The sequence below is a fragment of the Hippopotamus amphibius genome, chromosome 3 (assembly GCF_030028045.1).
Source record: "Hippopotamus amphibius kiboko isolate mHipAmp2 chromosome 3, mHipAmp2.hap2, whole genome shotgun sequence".
In the NCBI taxonomy this organism is placed as follows: domain Eukaryota; kingdom Metazoa; phylum Chordata; class Mammalia; order Artiodactyla; family Hippopotamidae; genus Hippopotamus; species Hippopotamus amphibius.
In genome coordinates this window covers 165,763,468-165,784,181 of record NC_080188.1, presented here as the reverse complement: position 1 = coordinate 165,784,181, position 20,714 = coordinate 165,763,468, and the positions used below count along the sequence as shown (strand labels likewise).

General features: G+C 37.0%; 1 protein-coding gene across 6 annotated transcripts in view; it reads left to right on the top strand.

Moving 5' to 3' along the window:
• Nucleotides 1–20,714, top strand: part of SWT1 (SWT1 RNA endoribonuclease homolog) — a 110,066-nt gene that overhangs the window by 48,487 nt on the left and 40,865 nt on the right. For all 6 annotated transcript variants that reach the window (XR_009052776.1, XR_009052775.1, XM_057728720.1 and 3 more), the window contains exons 15-16: nt 2,029–2,216; nt 4,875–5,006. Coding sequence is in view for 4 of the 6 variants with exons in the window: in XM_057728720.1 (XP_057584703.1) it covers nt 2,029–2,216; nt 4,875–5,006 (320 nt within the window). In the remaining 2 variants the exon portion in view is untranslated. The remainder of the gene's footprint in view (nt 1–2,028; nt 2,217–4,874; nt 5,007–20,714) is intronic.

Here is a 20,714-nt window from a genome sequence, read left to right as displayed (position 1 = left end):
TGCTTTTATTTTCATGTTTGAAACAATTCGTTGTCTAAGCCAGAAACACTGTGATTTAGCTTGGTCTTTTAAAATATATTTGCAGTAGGAGTTGTTTCGCAGACTGCATTAGATTTGATATATGACCTGAATACTTAGTCATATGTCACTAACTTGAGCAACAAAAAGAAATAGATTATCTCCAGAAATAGGATATGTAAATATAGTAACTGTAAAAAAAAAAAAAAAGAAAAAAATCGCCCTTATCTTAATTTACCAAGTGTGGAAAATCAGTAGAAGAGGAATATTCATTATTTGTTTGCTTCTGAGAAACCAAAATGGAAAGTTAAGTAACATCATTTTCCAGATTTTCATATAAATGGAGTGCAGAAAAGGATATATATTTTTTTTATTTCATAAGCCTTTCAACCACCATTAAAAAAAAAAAAAGATTTGCTCTTCCAGGATGATAGAATTATTAAAATAAATCTTGTTAATAAACTTTAGACTTGTGTACCTCAGACTCCCCATCCTGACTAGCTGTGTTTTTTTTTTTTAATAAATTTATTTATTTTATTGGCTGTGTTGGGTCTTTTTTGCTGTGCATGGGCTTTCTTTGGTTGTGGTGAGTAGGGGGCTACTCTTCGTTGTGGTGTGCAGGCTCCTCATTGCTGTGCCTTCTCTTGTTGTGGAGCACGGGCTCTAGGTGCGTGGGCTTCAGCAGTTGCAGCACATGGACTCAATAGTTGTGGCTCACGGGCTCTGAAGCACAGGCTCAATAGTTGTGGCGCATGGGCTTAGTTGCTCCGAGGCATGTGGGATCTTCCTGGAGCAGGGATCGAACCTGTGTCCCCTGAATTGGCAGGCGGATTCTTAACCACTGCTCCACCTAGGAAGTCCATGACTAGCTGTGTTTTTAACTTCTGGTTATTTAACCTCTCTGAGCCTTAATCCCTTCTTTTGTGAAAAGAGTATAGTAATCTCTGCCTCAGAACTCTCATGAGAATTAAATAAGCTAATATTTGTAAAGCACTTAGTGCCCAGCACATAGTAAGTGCTATATAAGTGTTTGATAAAGCAATCTATTTGCATAGTTGTATACACTGCTGTTTGAGAGCTGAGGAAAAGCATTATGTGGTGATTAAACACATTTATCTCAGAACAAAATACATCTTTCCATGGATGTATATTTAAGTTCATAATTAATGTAAACAAGCAATTTTCTTCCTGCATCAAAAGAAATAGAAGGGTAATATTATCTTTAGAGTTGGAAAGAGATTATAACCCCATTCATAGACTGTTGAAGATCAAATTTTGTTCATACCTCTTACCATCTGTGTGACCTTGCATGAGCTATGTATCCTTTCTATGCCTCAGTTATAAAATATAGATAATCATAGTATCTGCTTCATAGAATAATCCATGATGCTAACATTTTGAAATCATACTTTTATCAGCAGAGGAAACCTAGAGATTTTATTTAAGTTCACAAAGAAATTATAGTAGCACCAAGTCAAAGAACCCAAGTTAATAAACTCATAGTTAAAACTGTTTTCCATTCTATCAGGTATATTTTTCACCTAAGTTAATATTTTCTCCCAAGGTGATTTAAAAAAAAATCACTTGAATCAGTAGCATCACTCTTTTATCCTGCTTAAAAATATGCTCAGATCTATTCTTAAATACTTTTAATTGGTCATGCTATTTACTGTACTGTCCCCTTCCATCAGCTACCAAACTTCTTAAAAGAGCAGTCTATAACCATTGTTTCTATTTCTTTGCTCACTTATTTCTTAATCCCTTAGAAGTAGAATTCTACTTCTATATTCTGTAATAAATAGATGATAAATATTGTTTGATATAAATGGAAAAGGAAAATATTTTTTTAGCTCTGATGCTATTCTGAGAATGTTCTGTACGTGATCCAGGACGAAGGATAATCAGCACTTCCCAGAAAGCGAGAACATTTGTAAGCAACAGTTGGCATTCTTTTTCTCTCACTTACTAGTGAAGGACTAGCTGCATATTATGTAATTCTTATTTCCCCAGGTCAAGGCAAAACTTAAGCAAGACCCTTCAAAAAGTACAGCGGGTAAAAGGCAAGAAGATAATTCTTTGATGAAATCTAATAACCAGGAAATCACCGTTTTCTCAGGTTCTCCTCTTCCCCAACGCAACAGGCATCAAGAAGTCTGGTCTATCCTAGAGAATGTTTGGATTACAATATATCAAAACAGGTACTAAATTTCCAAGAATTTTTGAGTTTTAGGGTTTTCCATCATTACCATTATTCATTAAATAGTGTTTGGGTTGTGAGTTTAACAATATAGTTTATACTAAATTATCTTATGAGGGCCTTTTGTCAAATTGGTACCTTAGAAACAGTGATGCTTAACTAGGGATGCACATTACAATTATCTGGAGAGTTTAAAAAATATATATGCCTAGGTTCTATTCTTAGAAATTCTGATTCAGTAGGACTAAAGTGAAGCTGAACTAGTGCTTCTCTCCAGGTGATTCAGATGTGAAATCTTGATGAGAATCATTGCCTATATATGTGAAAACCAATGAATAGTCACCAAGATAGGCTAAACAAATTAGCAGGATACAAAGCCTTAAGATTTGAAATAATATAAAGAAAACATCAGTCTGGATTAGGGGAAATTCATGTAAAATTTTTTTTAAAGAAAAATAAATACTTTTACTTAAAAGGAAGAAATACTTTTATTACTTTCATACACATGAAGTATTATGGTCTTGATAAAATGATAAGCTAGAGACCATTTGTGAGTCTTTAAATAGGCTGCTGCTGGAGTAACTTAAAAAATCATTGAAAAGAACTGATTTTAAAGTAGGCCAACACTCCCATACTTTTCCTCAAGCCCGTAGTCTTTATATAGTTAATATGTCAATCATACTATATGCTTTGTAGTATGATTTTGGCTTCAGGGCCCAGTTTGTTGTTTTTGATTAAGATCATCTATCTGTTCTAGTTCTTTATAAGAGCAGCAAAGTAATATTAGCACTCCACTTAAACATCTGTTCTCAATCAGTCATAGATTTGGGACCCATTTTTAGCCCTTGAATATAATTAAAAATTTTTTTCAAACAAATATATAGTCTTTTATACTAAAGAAATGACTGTATCTAACATGTGAGGTAAAGAAAACAATATTTAAAAATTTTCACATAAAGCAAAGGTTTTGTCCGTTTTGTCCAGTCTTAACATATTTTGAATGTTGTGGCTTATCAGATATTTTTGTTAGCAGAAAGTTGAATATACCAGGCAGAAATGAACACTTTCAAAATAAATAGTTTAAAACAATATCTAAGATATTTTATTCTTCCTTTCATTTAGGAAACATTTGAGTACTTTATGTACCTTAGAACTGACCTGTTATATACATATATTTGTGTTGGATGTTACAGAGTTCTTGGTAATTTCTGGATAATAGACTTTACATTATAGTATTTCAGTAACTGAAAAATGCTTATATTATTTTATTGGTATATAGTTTTTAAAGGCTACTTCATTGTTTCCTTTGCCTCATTGTGTACCAAAGTCACTGTAGAACCTTTCAACATATTCATGCTTGAGCCTTTCACATAGAGATGCTCATTTGAGGATCTGGTAGGCCCTGTGCACAATTTTCCATAAAAAACTATCATTAGAGCACTTATGCACAACCTTAAAGAGGTTGGGGTTAGCAGATGTAAGCTTTTATATATAGAATGGATAAACAAGCTCCTACTGTATAGCACAGAGAACTATATTCAATATCCTATGATAAGCCATAATGGAAAAGAATATAAAAAAAGAATGTATGTATGCATATAACTGAATCACTTTGCTGTACAGCAGAAATTAATGCGACATTGTAAATCAACTACACTTCAATAAAAAATATTGAAAAATAAAATAGAAATTTATTCACTCATAGCTCTGGAAGCTAGAAGGTCTGAAACCCAGGTGTCTGCTGCAGAGTTGGTTCTTTTGCGAGGTTCTGAGGGAAAATCTATTCCATGACTATTTCCTAGCTTCTGGTGGCTGCCAGCAGTATCTGTAGATATGTCACTCCAGTCTCTGCCTTTGTCTTCGCATAGGGTAATCCAGTATGACCTCATTTTAAGTTACCAATTACATCTGCAAAGATCCTATTTTAAATAAGGCCACATTCTGAGGTTATGGGTGAACATGAATTTTGGGGGTCACTGATCAACCCATATAGCATGTGTTTTGATTTTTTTTTATGTGGTTATATTATATGAGTAAATTTTATATGCCTTAATTTTTGTGTTTCATAGACGGCATAAGCATCGTTTTAATAGTTGTTTGGTATTTCATCAGGGGGCTAATTTGCTATTTACTTAACACTTTCTTTTTTAGTATTGTTGGACATTTAGGTGGTTACTAACTGTTGCCCAGCTGTGAATTATTATTATTATTAATATATGATAGATTTCTAAAATTAGAATTACCAGAGTAAAGCGTGTGAACGTTTATAGCATCCAGTTTCAGCAAACTCTAAATCTGATGTCTGATTTTTTCTTCATCCTTATGTACAGAAGTACTGTCAGTACTTAGGTACTGACTTGAATATAGATTGATAGTATTACTTCCCTTCTATCTCTTATGGTCTTTTAGAGTGAAACATTCATACAGCTTTTACAGTATTACTTTAGATTAGACCTGTATAGTTGTTGATCCATATCTTTTGCATGAATGGTAGCCTGGACATTTACAAGTCACTGTCTTTTATTTCTGATTTAAATAGATCAGCATTATGAGAGATGAGTTATGAATATTACCTCATTTTATACATTAGAAATCAAAATACTTGAATTACACCAAATATACATATGTAACTATGAGCATTTTTTTCCCTCTATTTTAGTACGGATGTGTTTCAAAGATTGGGCTCAAATTCAGCTCTGACGTCTTCAAAAATAGCATCATTTGAAGAAGCATTTGTATATCTTCAAAACTTAATGGCAGCTGTTAAGGATATTCTTGAAGGAATTCAAAGGTAAATATTAATTAATTTTAAAGTTTCATTTATTTATTACTTTCCTCTTTATTTTAGGCTTATCAGCTTTTTAAGAATTGCTGGGAGTCTTCTGGCAAGTTTTATACAATAATGACTTTATTTAAAATTTTTTTTAAATTGGAGTATAATTGCTTTATGTTATCCCTTCCCTCTTGGACCTCCCTCCCATCCCCCCCATCCCACCCATCTACGTCATCACAGAGCACTGAGCTGAGCTCCCTGTGCTATACCGCAGGTTCCCACTAATTATCTATTTTACACTTGGTAGTGTATTTATGTCAAACCTAATCTCCCAGTTCATGCCACCCTCCCCTTCCCCCATGGTTTCCATACATCCATTCTCTACATCTCTGTCTCTATTCCTGCCTAGAAATAGGTTCATCTGCACTATTTTTCTATATTTGACATATATGAGTTAATATATGATATTTATTTTTCTCTATCTGACTTAACTTCGCTCTGTATGACAGACTCTAGGTCCATCCACATCTCTACAAATGACGCAATTTCTTTCCTTTTTATGGCTGAGTAATATTCCATTGTATATATGTACCACATCTTCTTTATCCATTCCTCTATGAACATTTTGGTTGTTTCCATGACCTGGCTATTGTAAATAGTGCTGCAGTGAACATTGAGGTACATGTGTCTTTGACTTATGGTTTTCTTAGGGTATATGCTGGATAGTGGGATTGCAGGATCATGTGATAACTCTATTTTTAGTTTCTAATGGCACCTCCATACTGTTCACCACAGTGGCTGTATCAATTTATTCTCACCAGTAGTGTAAGAGGGTTCCCTTTTCTGCATACCCTCTCCAGCATAAGTTTGTAGATTTTTTGATGATGGCCATTCTGATACCTCATTGTAGTTTTGATTTGCATTTCTCTAATAATTAGTGATGTTGAGCATCTTATCATGTGCCTCTTAGCCATCTGTATGTCTTCTTTGGAGAAATGTCAATTTATGTCTTCCGCCCATTTTTTGATTGGGTTGTTTGTTTTTTTGATATTGAGCTGCATGAGCTGTTTGTATTTTGGAGATTGATCCTTTGTCTGTTGATTCGTTTGCAAATATTTTCTCCCATTCTGAGGATTTTCTTTTTGTCTTGTTTATAGTTTCCTTTGCTGTGCAAAATCTTTTAAGTTTAATTAGGTCCCATTTGTTTATTTTTGTTTTTATTTTCATTACTGTAGGAGGTGGGTCAAAAAAGATCTTGCTGTGATTTATGTCACAGAGTGTTCTTCCTATATTTTTCTCTGAGTTTTATAGTGTCCAGTCTTACGTTTAGGTCTTTAATCCATTTTGAGTTTATTTTTGTGTATGGTGTTAGGGAGTGTTCTAATTTCATTCTTTTACATGTAGATGTCCAGTTTTCCCAGCACCACTTATTGAAGAGGCTGTCTTTTTTCCATTGTATATTCTTGCCTCTTTTGTCATAGATTAAGTGACCATAGGTGCATGGATTTATGTTTGGGCTTTCTGTCCTGTACCATTGATCTGTATTTTTGTTTTTATGCCAGTACCGTACTGTCTTGATTACTGTAGCTTTGCAGTATAGTCTGAAGTCAGGGAACCTGATTCATCTGGCTTGGTTTTTTTTTTTTCTGAAGCTTGCTTTGGCTATTTGGGGTCTTTTGTGTTTCCATAAAAATTGTAAAATATATTGTTCTGATTCTGTGAAAAATGCCATTGGTAAATTGATAGGGATTGCATTGAATCTGTAGATTGCTTTCAGTAGTATAGTCATTTTCACAATATTGATTCTTCCAGTCCAAGAACATGGTGTATCTTTCCATTTGTTTGTGGTCATCTTTGATTTCTTTCATCAGTGTTTTATAGCTTTCTGTGTACAGGTGTTTTACCTTCTTAGATAAGTTTATGACTAGGTATTTAATTCTTTTTGTTTCCATGGTAAATAAGATTGTTTCTTTAATTTCTCTTTCTGATCTTTCATCCTTAGAGTATAAGAATGCAAGAGATTTCTGTGTATTAATTTTGTATCCTGCAACTCTACCAAATTCATTGATTAGCTCTGATTAGTAGTTTTCTGGTGGTATCTTTAGGATTTTCTATGTATAGTATCATGTCATCTGTGAACAGTGACAGTTTTACTTCTTCTTTGCTAATTTGGATTTCTTTTATTTATTTTTTTCTTCTCTGATTGCCGTGGCTAGGGCTTCCAAAACTATGTTGAATAATAGTGGCAAGAGTGGTCATCCTTATCTTGTTCCTGATCTTAGAGGTAATGCTTCAGTTTTTCACCATTGAGAATGATGTTTACTGTGGGTTTGTTGTATATAGACTTTATTATGTTGAGGTAGGTTCCCTCTATGCCCACTTTCTGGAGAGTTTTTATCGTAAATCATTGTTGAATTTTGTCAAAAGCTTTTTCTGTATCTACTGAGATGATCATATGGTTTTTATTCTTTAATTTGTTAATATGGTGTATCACACTGATTGATTTGTGTATATTGAAGAATCCTTGCATCCCTGGGATAAATCCCACTTGATTGTGGTGTATGATCCTTTTAATGTGTTGTCGGATTCTGTTTGCCAGTGTTTTGTTGAGAATTTTTGCGTCTATTTTCATCAGTGATATTGGTCTGTAATTTTCTTTTTTTTGTGTGATATCTTTGGCTCGTTTTGGTATCAGGGTGATGGTGGCCCTGTAGAATGAGTTTGGAAGTGTTCCACCTTCTGCAATTTTTTGGAAGAGTTTGAGAAGGATATGTGTTAATTACTCTTCTTTAAATGTTTGATAGAATTTGTCTATGAAGTCCTCTGGTCCTGGACTTTTGTTTGTTGTAAGATTTTTAATTACAGTTTCAATTTCATTACTTGCGATTGGTCTGCCTATATTTTCAATTTCTTCCTGAATCAGTCTTGGAAGGTTGTGCCTTTTCAAGAATTTGTCCACTTCTTCCAGGTTGTCCATATTATTGGTGTATAGTTGCTTGTAGCAGTCTCTTATGATCCTTTGTATTTCTGCAGTGTCAGTTGTAATTTCTCCTTTTTCATTTCTAATTTTATTGATTCGAGTCCTCTCCCTTTTTTTTACTTGATGAGTCTGGCTAAAGGTTTATCAATTTTATCTTCTCAGAGAACCAACTTTTAGTTTTATTGATCTTTGCTATTGTTTTCTTTGTTTCTATTCATTTCTGCTCTCATCTTTATTTCTTTCCTCCTACTACTGCCTTTGGGTTTTGTTTGTTCTTTCTCTAGTTGCCTTAGGTGTAATGTTAGATTGTTTATTTGAGATTTTTCTTGTTTCTTGAGGTGAGATTGAATTGCTTTAAACTTCCCTCTTAGAACTGCTTTTGCTGCATTCCATAGGTTTTGGGTTGTCGTGTTTCATTGTCATTTGTTTCTAAGTATTTTTTTAATCTCCTCTGAATTCTTCAGTGATCTTGTGGTTATTTAGCAGTGTACAGTTTAGCTTCCATGTGTTTGTGTCCTTTTTCCTGTAAGTGATTTCTAATCTTGTAGTGTTATGGTCAGAAAAGATGCTTAATACAATTTCAATTTTTTAAAATTTTCCAAGGCTTGCTTGATTTGTGACCCAAGATATGATTTATCTTAGAGAATGTTCTGTATGCACTTGAGAAGAAAGTGTATTCTGGTGACTTTCGGGTGAAATGACCTGTAAATATCAATTAAGTCTATTTTATCTTTTGTGTCATTTAAAGCTTGTGTGTCCTTATTTATTTTCTGTCTGGGTAATCTGTCCCTTTGTGTAAGTGGGGTAAGTTCCCCACTATTATTGTGTTACTGTCAATTTTCCCTTTTATTTGCTGTTTGTATTGAGGTGCTCCTACATTGGGTGCATAAATATTTATAATTGTTATATATTCTTGGATTGATCCCTTGATCATTATGTAGTGTCCTTCCTTATCTCTTTCTATTCTTTTTTTTTTTTTTTTTTTTTTTGTCAGTAGCTTTTTTTTTTTTTTTTGGGAGGGGTACACCAGGTTCAATCAACTGTTTTTATATACATATCCCCATATTCCCTCCCTTCCTTGACACCCCCCCCTCGAGTCCCCCCCACCCTCCCTGCCCCAGTCCTCTAAGGCATCTTCCATCCTTGAGTTGGACTCCCTTTGTTATACAACAACTTCCCACTGACTATTTTACAGTTGGTAGTATATATATGTCTGTGCTACTCTCTTGCTTCTTCTCAGTTTCCCCTTCACCCCCCGCCCCCTCCCATACCTCGAGTTCTCCAGTCCATTCTCTGTATCTGCTTCCTTGTTCTTGTCACTGAGTTCATCAGTACCATTTTTAGATTCCGTATATGTGAGTTAGCATACAATATTTGTCCTTCTCTTTCTGACTTACTTCACTATGTATGACAGATTGTAGTTCTATCCACCTCATTACATATAGCTCCATCTCATCCCTTTTTATAGCTGAGTAATATTCCATTGTATATATATGCCACATCTTCTGTATCCATTCATTTGTTGATGGGCATTTAGGTTGCTTCTATGTCCTGGCTATTGTAAATAGTGCTGCAATAAACATTATGGTACAAGTTTCTTTTGGGATTATGGTTTTCTTTGGGTATATGCCCAGGAGTGGGATTACTGGATCATATGGTAGTTCTATTTGTAGTTTTTTAAGGAACCTCCAAATTGTTTTCCCTAGTGGCTGTACCAACTTACATTCCCACCAACAGTGCAGGAGAGGTCCCTTTTCTCCACACCCTCTCCAACATTTGTGGTTTCCAGACTTTGTGATGATGGCCATTCTGATTGGTGTGAGGTGATACCTCATTGTGGCTTTGACTTGCATTTCTCTGATGATGAGTGATGTTGAGCATCTTTTCATGTGTGTGTTGGCCATCTGTATGTCTTCTTTGGAGAAATGTCTATTTAGGTCTTCTGCCCATTTGTGGATTGGGTTATTTGCTTTTTTGGTATGAAGCTGCATGAGCTGCTTGTATATTTTGGAGGTTAATCCTTTGTCCGTTGTTTCATAGGCAATTATTTTTTCCCATTCTGAGAGTTGCCTTTTAGTCTTGTTTATGGTTTCTTTTGCTGTGCAAAAGCTTTTAAGTTTCATGAGGTCCCATTCGTTTATTCTTGATTTTATTTCCATGATTCTAGGAGGTGGGTCAAAAAGGATGTTGCTTTGATGTATGTCAAAGAATGTTCTGCCTATGTTTTCCTCTAGGAGTTTTATCGTGTCTGGCCTTACATGTAGGTCTTTAATCCATTTGGAGTTTATTTTTGTGTATGGTGTTAGGAAGTGTTCTAATTTCATTCTTTTACATGTTGCTGTCCAATTGTCCCAGCACCACTTATTGAAGAGGCTGTCTTTTTTCCATTGTATACTCGTGCCTCCTTTGTCAAAGATAAGGTGCCCATATGTGTTTGGGCTTACTTGTGAGTTCTCTATTCTATTCCATTGATCTTCCTTTCTGTTTTTGTGCCAGTACCATACTGTCTTGATCACTATGGCCTTGTAGTATAGTTTGAAGTCAGGAAGCCTGATTCCACCAACTCCATTTTTCCTTCTCAAGATTGCTTTGGCTATTTGGGGTCTTTTGCGTTTCCATACAAATCGTAAGATTTCTTGCTCTAGTTCTGTGAAAAATGCCATTGGTAATTTGATCGGGATTGCATTGAATCTGTAAATTGCTTTGGGTAGTACAGTCATTTTCACGATGTTGATTCTTCCAATCCAGGAACATGGTATGTCCCTCCATCTGTTTGTGTCATCTTTGATTTCTTTCATCAATGTCTTAAAGTTTTCTGCATACAGATCTTTTGCCTCCTTAGGCAGGTTTATTCCTAGGTATTTTATTCTTTTTGTTGCAATGGTGAATGGGAGAGTTCCCTTAATTTCTCTTTCTGCTCTTCCGTTGTTAGTGTATAGGAATGCAAGAGATTTCTGTGCATTAATTTTGTATCCTGCTACTTTACTAAACTCATCAATTAGTGCTAGCAGTTTTCTGGTAGAGTCTTTCGGGTTTTCTATATATAATATCATGTCATCTGCAAAGAGTGACAATTTTACTTCTTCTTTTCCAATTTGGATTCCTTTAATTTCTTTTTCTTCTCTGATTGCTGTGGCTAACACTTCCAAAACTATGTTGAATAACAGTGGTGAGAGTGGACACCCTTGTCTTGTTCCTGTTCTTAGAGGGAATTCTTCCAGTTTTTCTCCATTGAGAACAATGTTGGCTTTTGGTTTGTCATATATGGCTTTTATGATGTTGAGGTAATTTCCTTCTATGCCCATTTTCTGGAGAGCTTTTATCATAAATGGATGTTGAACTTTGTCAGAAGCTTTTTCTGCATCTATTGAAATGATCATATGGTTTTTATCCTTCAATTTGTTGATATGATGTATCACGTTGATTGATTTGCGTATATTGAAGAATCCTTGCATCCCAGGGATAAACCCCAGTTGATCATGGTGTGTGACTTTTTTAATGTGCTGTTGGAGTCTGTTAGCTAGTATTTTGTTGAGGATTTTTGCATCTATATTCATCAGTGATATTGGTCTGTAGTTTTCTTTTTTTGTGACATCTTTGCCTGGTTTTGGTATCAGGGTGATGGTAGCCTTGTAGAATGAGTTTGGGAGTGTTCCACCTTCTGCAATATTTTGGAAGAGTTTGAGAAGGATAGGTGTTAACTCTTCTCGAAATGTTTGATAGAATTCGCCTGTGAATCCATCTGGTCCTGGGCTTTTGTGTGTTGGGAGATTTTTAATCACTGCCTCAATTTCTGTACTTGTGATTGGTCTGTTCATGGTTTCTATTTCTTCCTGGTTCAGTCTTGGAAGATTGTATTTTTCTAAGAATGTATCCATTTCTTCCAGGTTATCCAATTGATTGGCATATAGTTGCTTGTAGTAGTCTCTCATGATGTTTGGTATTTCTGAGGTGTCCGTTGTGACTTCTCCTTTTTCATTTCTAATTCTGTTGATTTGCATCTTCTCCCTTTTTTTCCTGATGAGTCTGGCTAATGGTTTATCAATTTTGTTCATCTTCTCAAAGAACCAGCTTTTCGTTTCATTTATTTTTCTTATGGTTTCTTTCCTTTCTTTTTCATTTATTTCTGCTCTGATCTTTATGATTTCTTTCCTTCTGCTCACTTTGGGGTTTCTTTGTTCTTCTTTCTCTAGTTGTTTGAGGTATAAGGTTAGGTTGTTTATTCGATCATTTTCTTGTTTCTTAAGGTAGGACTGTATTGCTATAAACTTCCCTCTTAGAACTGCTTTTGCTGCATCCCATAGGTTTTGGGTTGTTGTGTTTTCATTGTCGTTTGTTTCTAGATATTTTTTGATTTCCTCTTTGATTTCTGTAGTGATTCCTTGGTTGTTTAAGAGTGAATTGTTTAGCCTCCATGTGTTTGTATTTTTTGCAGTTTTTTTCCTGTAATTGATATCTAGTCTCATGGCGTTGTGGTCTGAGAAGATGCTTGATATGATTTCAATTTTCTTGAATTTGCTGAGGTTTGATTTGTGACCCAAGATGTGATCTATCCTGGAAAATGTTGCGTGTGCACTTGAGAAGAAAGTGTAGTCTGTCATTTTTGGATGGAATGTCCTATAAATATCAATTAAGTCGAGATGGTCTAATGTGTCATTTAAAGCTTGTGTGTCTTTATTTATTTTCTGTTAGGATGATCTGTCCATTGATGTAAGTGGGGTGTTCAAGTCTCCCACTATTATTGTGTTCCTGTCGATGTCCCCTTTTATAGCTGTTAGCATTTGCCTTATGTATTGAGGTGCTCCTATATTGGGGGCATAGATATTTACCATTGTGATATGTTCTTCTTGGATGGATCCCTTGATCATTATGTAGTGCCCTTCCTTGTCTCTTTTAATAGTCTTTACTTTCAAGTCTAATTTGTCTGATATGAGTATTGCTACTCCAGCTTTCTTTTGACTTCCATTTGCATGGAATATCTTTTTCCATCCCTTCACTTTCAGTCTATATGTATCCCTTGGTCTGAAGTGGGTTTCTTGTAGGCAGCATATAGAAGGGTCTTGTTTTTGTATCCATTCAGCCAGTCTGTGTCTTTTGGTTGGAGCATTTAATCCATTTACATTTAAAGTGATTATTGAACATGTGTGTTCCAATTACCATTTTCTGAATTGTTTTGGGTTTGTATTTGTAGGTGTTTTCCTTTTCTTGTGTTTCCTACTTAGAGAAGTTCCTTTAGCACTTGTTGTAAGGCTGGTTTGGTGGTGCTGAATTCTCTTAACTTTTGCTTGTCTGGAAAGCTTTTGATTTCTCCCTCAAATCTGAATGAGATTCTTGCTGGGTAGAGTATTCTTGGCTGTAGGTTTCTCTCTTTCAGGACTTTCAGTATATCCTGCCATTCCCTTCTGGCCTGCAGAGTTTCTGTAGAAAGGTCAGCTGTTATCCTTATGGGTTTTCCCTTATATGTTGTTTGTTGCTTTTCTCTTGCTGCTTTTAATATTTTTTCTTTGTGTTTAATTGTCGTTAGTTTGATTAATAGGTGTCTCGGTGTATTTCTCCTTGGGTTTATTCTGTATGGGACTCTCTGTGCTTCTTGGACTTGGTTCATTATTTCCTTTCCCATGTTGGGGAAGTTTTCCACTAGAACCTCTTCAAATATTTTCTCAGACCCTTTCTTGTTTTCTTCTTCTTCTGGGATGCCTATAATTCGAATGTTGGTACACTTAATGTTATCACTGAGGTCTCTGAGGCTGTCTTCTAGTCTTTTTATTTTTTTTTCTTTTTCCTGCTCTGTGGCATTTATTTCTCCCATTCTATCTTCCAACTCACTTATTCGTTCTTCTGCCTCAGTCATTCTGCTGGTTATAGCATCTAGAGTATTTTTAATTTCAGTTATTTTGTTATCCATTGCTGTTTGTTTCTCTGAGTTCTTATGAACTGTTTCTTGTACTTTCTCTATTTTGTTATCGAGATTTTGTATCATTTTTACTATCATTACTCTAAATTCTTTTTCAGGCATTTTTCCTATTTCCTCCTCATTTATTTGGTCTTGTGGGTTTTTTTCCTGCTCCTTTGCCTGCATGGGGTTTCTTTGTTTCCTCATGGTTGTCCAAGCTTTTGGGGTTGTTTGTCCTGGTGATAGAGGTGTTTATAGAAGACTGTCCACGCCTCAGACTAATGTCCAGGTATTGGATTAAACGAATATTCAGTCTAGGAAACACATACATGTATAAGACACACAATTATTGAATCCGTTAGGACATAAGGCTCTGGAAAGACCTGACAGAACCCCAGTGTGCTATCAGATATTCAAAGAGAAACCCAGCAGAAATTGACAACTGAAACAGAAAAAATCAGAGACAAAAGCAAAAGCAAACAAACAACAAATAACACCCTACACCTTCAAACATCAATCCAGGGAGATTTTGTAAGCTAGGATCAAATATAGAAATGAGCTGGAGTACCACCAGAGAGAATGGAGATTCTCAGAATGTAATTAGACAACTGTACTAAGAACTAAGATAAAGACAAAAGCCTAATATTAATACCAAGGCAGTGCATCATCTGGAGAATAGAGCAAGGAGTCTGAGCAGACCGATAGTGTTGCTTATAAGTATGGTAAGATAAAATACACTTAAAATGGCTGGAAGAAAGGGGAACAGAAGAGCATAATGTGGTTGGAAATATGCAAAGAAAAAGAAAGGAATAGAAGTGTATAAAAGAAAGGGATGAAAGGAAAGTATGAAAGATATTTTGTCCGTACTACCAAAGACTTAGCTAGATATAGAAGTATATAAAAAGGCAAAAAAAAAAAAAAAAAGAATAAAAAATATCCTTAAAAAATTATGTTATAAAACTTGTAGATCCCTTAGGGCTAAGATCGTATTTAATAAATCAAAAAAAAAAAAAAAAAAAAGAGAGACAGAGAAAGAAAAAAAAAATCCAGAACTGATCCCCGAATGGACCAGTTCAATAGGTATTGATACTACTATTTCTGTTTCCTTAGCGTCTCAGCTGTAAGTGTCCTTCTCCTTGCCTTGGGTTTTTTTTTTTTTTGCGTTATTCTGTGACCAGCAGAGGTTCCTTTATTGTTCGTCTGTAAGCCTTGGTGTGTGGGGAGGGAGAGGGTACAATAGTGGCTCCTTCTCCTGGGAGTGAGTGAGCAGTGGCGCACTGTTGTTTCAGTCAGGCTTGGAGGTGCCTGTTGCAGAGGGCGCTGGTGGCTCAGGCGTACACAGAAAGTCTTAGAGTTGGGCCTCTCTCGGGGTTTTTTCTTTTTGATGCTGTTTTTTTTTTTTTTTTTTCTCTCGGCAGCCTCCCTGCTGCTGGCGTTGCAAGGAGTTTTAATCTAGCCCCACCCGAGTGCCTGAGGGTGCTTGTTATCCCTGAGCGCCTTAGGTGGCCCGCAGGGCGTCTCTCCACTGCCTGTTGCAGAGGCACGGAAAGAGAGGGAGAGGCTATGTGCGCAGCTCCTCCCCCCCGCCCGGGAGCCTGCAGCCTCCAGCTGCCATCATGGCCGGGCAGTTCTCAGGGACCGGCACTGCTCTCCGCGGACCTCCTCCCTCCTGTCCTCTCGGTCCGTCACCCTACCGGCAACAATGTTTCTCCCCCTGAACCAGCTCTCCGGTTCCCACGCTCCCGCTCCTGGACCCTCCGTTCAGCCGCGGATCGATGTCTCGGTCCGGGAACGCTGAGCTGTGCTGCGGACCCTCCGTATGTTTCTCACTCCCTCCCGTCTGCCACAGCTCCGCCGCTTCACCCTCTTTGAGCCCTCGTAGATGCCTCCCTACCGGCTATGTCGGGCTCCCCGCAGCCCTTTCTGGTGTCCGAGGCCGTCTGCTGGTGTTCAGCTGGTTCTCTGTGGGAATGACTGCGTCCTTCCGTGCATTCCCAATGCATCTGTGGAGAGGGATGCACTCCACGTCTCTCTACTTCGCCGCCATCTTTTTCTCACCCCTTATCTCTTAAAACAGTCTTTATTTTAAAGTCTCTTTCATCTGATATGAGTATTGCTTCTCCAGCTTTTTTGTGATTTCCATTTGCATGGGATATCTTTTTCCATCCCTCACTTTCAGTCTGTATGTGTCCCTAGGTCTGAGGTGGGTCTCTTGTAGACAGCATATATATGGGTCTTGTTTTTGTATCCCTTAAGTCAGCCTGTGTCTTTTGGTTGGAGCATTTAATCCATTTACATTCAAGGTAATTATCAATATGTATGTTTTTGTTACCATTTTCTTAATGTTTTGGGTTTGTTTTTGTGGGTCTTTTTCTTCTCTTGTGTTTCCCACCTGGAGAAGTTCCTTTAGCATTTGTTGTAAAGCTGGTTTGGTGGTGCTGTATTCTCTTAGATTTTGCTTATCTGTACAGCTTTTGATTTCTCCATCGAATCTGAATGAGATCCTTGGTGGGTAGAGTATTCTTGGTTGTAGGTTTTTCCCTTTCATCACTTTAAATGTATCCTGCCACTCCCTTCTGGCCTGCAGAGTTTCTGCTAAAAAATCAGCTGATAACCTTATGGGGATTCCCTTGTATGTTATTTGTTGCTTTTCCCTTGCTGCTTTTAATATTTTATCTTTGTCTTTAATTTTTGTTAGCTTGATTACTGTGTGTCTTGGTGTGTTTCTCCTTGAGTTTTTCCTGTGTGGGACTCTGCAATTCCTGGTGGCTATTTCTTTTTCCATATTAGGGAAGTTTTCGACTATAATTTCTTCAAATATTTTTTCATCCCTTTCTCTTTCTCTTCTTCAGGTGCCCCTATAATTTGAATGTTGCTGCGTTTAATGTTGTCCTAGAGGTCTCTGAGACAATTCCTTTCATTCTTTTTTCTTTATTCTGCTCCTCAACAGTTATTTCTACCATTCTATCTTCTACCTCACTTATTTGTTCTTCTGCCTCAGTTTTTCTGCTATTGATTCTTCTAGAGTATTTTTCATTTTAGTTATCGTGTTGTTCTTCACTGTTCATTCTTTAGTTCTTGTAGGTCTTTGTTAAACATGTCTTGTATTGTCTCGATCCATGTCTCCATTCTATTTCTGATATTTTGGATCATCTTTACTGTCATTACTCTGAATTCTTCTTCAGGTAGGTTGCCTACTTCCTCTTCATTTATTTGGTCTTGTAGGTTTTTACCTTGCTCCTTCATTCTTAACATATTTTTTTGTCATCACTCTTTTTTTCTTTTGTTTTTTTGATGGGTGCGGCATGTTCCTGTCTTACTGGTTGTTTGGCCTGAGGTGTCCAGCACTGGAGTTTGCAGGGAGTTGAGTAGAGCTGGATCTTGTTGCTGAGGTGAGGGCCTCCAGGAAACGTCACTCTGATTAACATTCTCTGGAGTCTGAGGTTCTCTGTTAGTCCAGCAGTTTGGACTTGCACTCCCACTGCAGGAGCTCAGGCCCGGTCCCCAACCTGTGAGCCAAGATCCTGCAAGCCACACAGTGTGGCAAAAGGAGAAAAAAAAGTGGAAAAAAAAGGCAGAATGATAACAAAGAATAAAAAATAAAATAAAATTAGAAAAATAAAAAATTTATTAGAAAAAATAAAAATATAAATGAAACAACAACAAGGTAAAACAGAACCACACACACACACAAAAGGCACAAAAGGCCTTGGCTGTGGGGGGCCGGGTTTAGGTGGGGGTGGGGCTTAGGCAGGGGGTGGGGTTTAGGTAGGACCTAGGTTCAGCTGAGGGGGCCTTGAAATGTGGAGGATCAGGCCCAGGACCTCAGCACGCTCCCCAGTTGAGTGGGCTGGGGAAACACTGGCCACTTTCCCTTCCAGTCCTCCAATCCCTCGAGGGTCTCTTCCTGTCCCTGTTGATCCCCTCCAGGTGAGTGGGCCCCCCTGGGTGTCGGAACCCCTCCCCTCCCCCCCCCCAGCCACCCCTCGGGACCGTTGGTCCAGTCAGGCCTCCACTCCTTCTCCCCTCTCCATTCCCCCATGTCCTACTGCTTGGGGCTTCCTCCCATCTGCTTGGTTGTCTGAGGTCCCCCACCGGTACCTGGTAGGTGCCCTAGTTGTGAGGAGACACATACTGCATGTCCCCCTACTCTCCCATCTTGACTCTGTCCCCCCACTAAACTAATGGCTTTTAGATTTAACTTTTCTCCGTCCCTTGCAAAGAATCCCTATTTCTAATTTGGACCACAGGAATGTTTCCACTTTTTTCCTTTCCAGAAAAGAATAGACCAATTTGTAAGCTTCATAAGGAACTTTATTTTCTTTATTGCATAACTATAGCTCCGAGAACAGTGCCTGACACATAATGGGCACTCAGTAATTACTTGTTGAATAAAAACAATATGCTTATATGGAATCTTAAAAAATGGTACTGATGAACCCAGTGACAGGGCAAGAATAAAGATGCAGATGCAGAGAATGGACTTGAGGACACAGGGTGGGGGGCAAAGGGGAAGCTGGGACGAAGTGAAAGAGTAGCATTGACATACACTACCAAATGTAAAATATATAGCTAGTGGGAAGCTGCTGCATAACACAGGGAGATCAACTCGATGATTGGTGGTAACTTAGAGGGGTAGGATAGAGAGGGAGGGAATATGGGGATATATGTGTAAATACAGCTGATTCACTTTGTTGTACTGCAGAAACTGGCACAACAGTGTAAAGCAATTATACTCCAATAAAGAGCTTTTAAAAAAAACCTATATGCTAAGGTAATTATCACTGCCCTTTAAAAACAAATATATATTAATGTTTGTTAATATGATTGATTTCATCCAATACAGTCTCAGTACCACAAACTGAAAAAGTTTGAGAAGCAGGCTAGTCTTATGATGCTTTGAGACAATGCATATGTGATTATTTTCAATATTTGTGAAGTATATAGAAAACATACTTCTAGAAAGGTATAGAATGGCCCATACCACCTATGTAGCATGAAGTCAGATGTTTTCTTTTGTACTAAAGGAGAATACTAAACTTAATCTTGCAATTTTTTCTTTATATACCAAAGTTGATTGACCTGAATTAGACATGCAGCTTGCTGATGAAAGAATACTGTTCTTTATAAATTAAAAAACAAAAGAAATACTGATTTGATTTTTAGCATATCCAAGTTTTAAAAACTTAGATTTTTAAAACAATAGCAGTTTTTGGTTTTGTTTTCATTTCTTTTTAAGGGTTTTTGGAAACTTCATTTCATTGTTAATGTACAAAGCACTTGTACCTCTTTTTGGATCACTTGGCTAATATGATTCTTAGAATAAAAAATGACCAAAGCTTTTTGTTGCTCTTAAGTTACTAATGAATTGAAGATGTAACAGATCCCAAGATAAGTTAAATATCATTTCTAAGTGCATGTAGTCTCTTTTTTTAAGACAATATTAAATGAGTAGCTCTATGAAGAAGAAATATTCAATTTTGATGTTAGCTTTGTAAAAGCTGTTGCACATGCTACATTGCATAAAAGCGATGCTTAACACATTACCTTTTGTACAGAAAGTAGAAATATTAATCTGAATTCAATTACTCAACAAATGTTTGTTGAGCACCACCTATGCTTGGCATCATGCTAGGCTCTGGGAATAAAACATAAATGAGATGCAATCTCAGACTCCAGTGAGCTTGTAGAAATAGTGCAAACAGTCACAGTAAAACAGATAATTGCAATAGAGTTATTAATCTTTTAATAGGAACACAGGCAGTGGAAGGAGGGAGGGTTTGGCAAAAGATGAGACTGGATCGAGATTGGAGGGGAATGTCTTATAGGCCGCATAAAGCAGTTTCCAGTTTATCTTGTAGGCTGGTATTTCATGCATACGTTGTTATGTGCCTTGACGGAAGTGCTTCTGGTCCAAAAAACTTTGGAAATATTGCGTACTGTATTACCCATTCAGAAAATCACTATACATCCATTAATAGCTTTTATAGACTTTGCTGTGGAGAAATCTTCTTAATTTTAGAGGCTTTAAACATATTGTTTCCTGGACCCCACCCCAGAAATTCTGATGGAATTGGTCTGAGGGTGTGCCTGGCTATCAGGATTTTAAAAATTTCTCTAGTTGATTCTAATGTGTAGGCAGTGTTGAGAACCACTTGCCAGTATGCTTAACCAGTTGTTCTCAGAGTGTGGGCACAGAACCAGCGTCATCATCACCACCTGGAACTTGTTAAAAATGCAAATTCTCAAACCCTACAAGACCTAATGAATCAGAAACTGGGAGTAGGGCCTAGCAGTCTGTGTCCTCCAGGTGATTCTGTGCACACTAAAGGCTGAGCACCATAGGCCTAAGTGGTGCTCAGCCCTGGTGGCCCATTATAATCATCTGGGAGCTTAAAAAAAAAGAAAAAGAACAATGGCCGGGTGCTACTGTAAACCTATTCAGTCTGAACCTCTGGGAATAGGACCTCGGTGTAAGCATTTTTATAAACTCCCCTGGTGATTCTCATGTGGAGTCATGGTTGAGAAGGGATAGCATGTACTGCTTTCATAAGCTATATTTAAAAAAATAAATACTTGAATTTTAAGGCTGATTCAATGTTGTTAATCTTTCCTCTAAGTGTACATATCTCCAGTAATAAGAAAATATTAGTTGTCCTGCTACTTTTTGGCATGTGACCTGGGGTAAATTGTCTTGAGCCTCAGTCTTCATCTATAAAAGAGGCATAATAATGCCTTCCCAGAGCTTTTCATAAAGTTATTGTGCTTTGAAAGTTGGGTGTTGATATAACTAACCAAACCAGTGATTCTCTGCTTATTTGTTGGGGAAGTTGTTAAAAATGCAGAGTTCTAA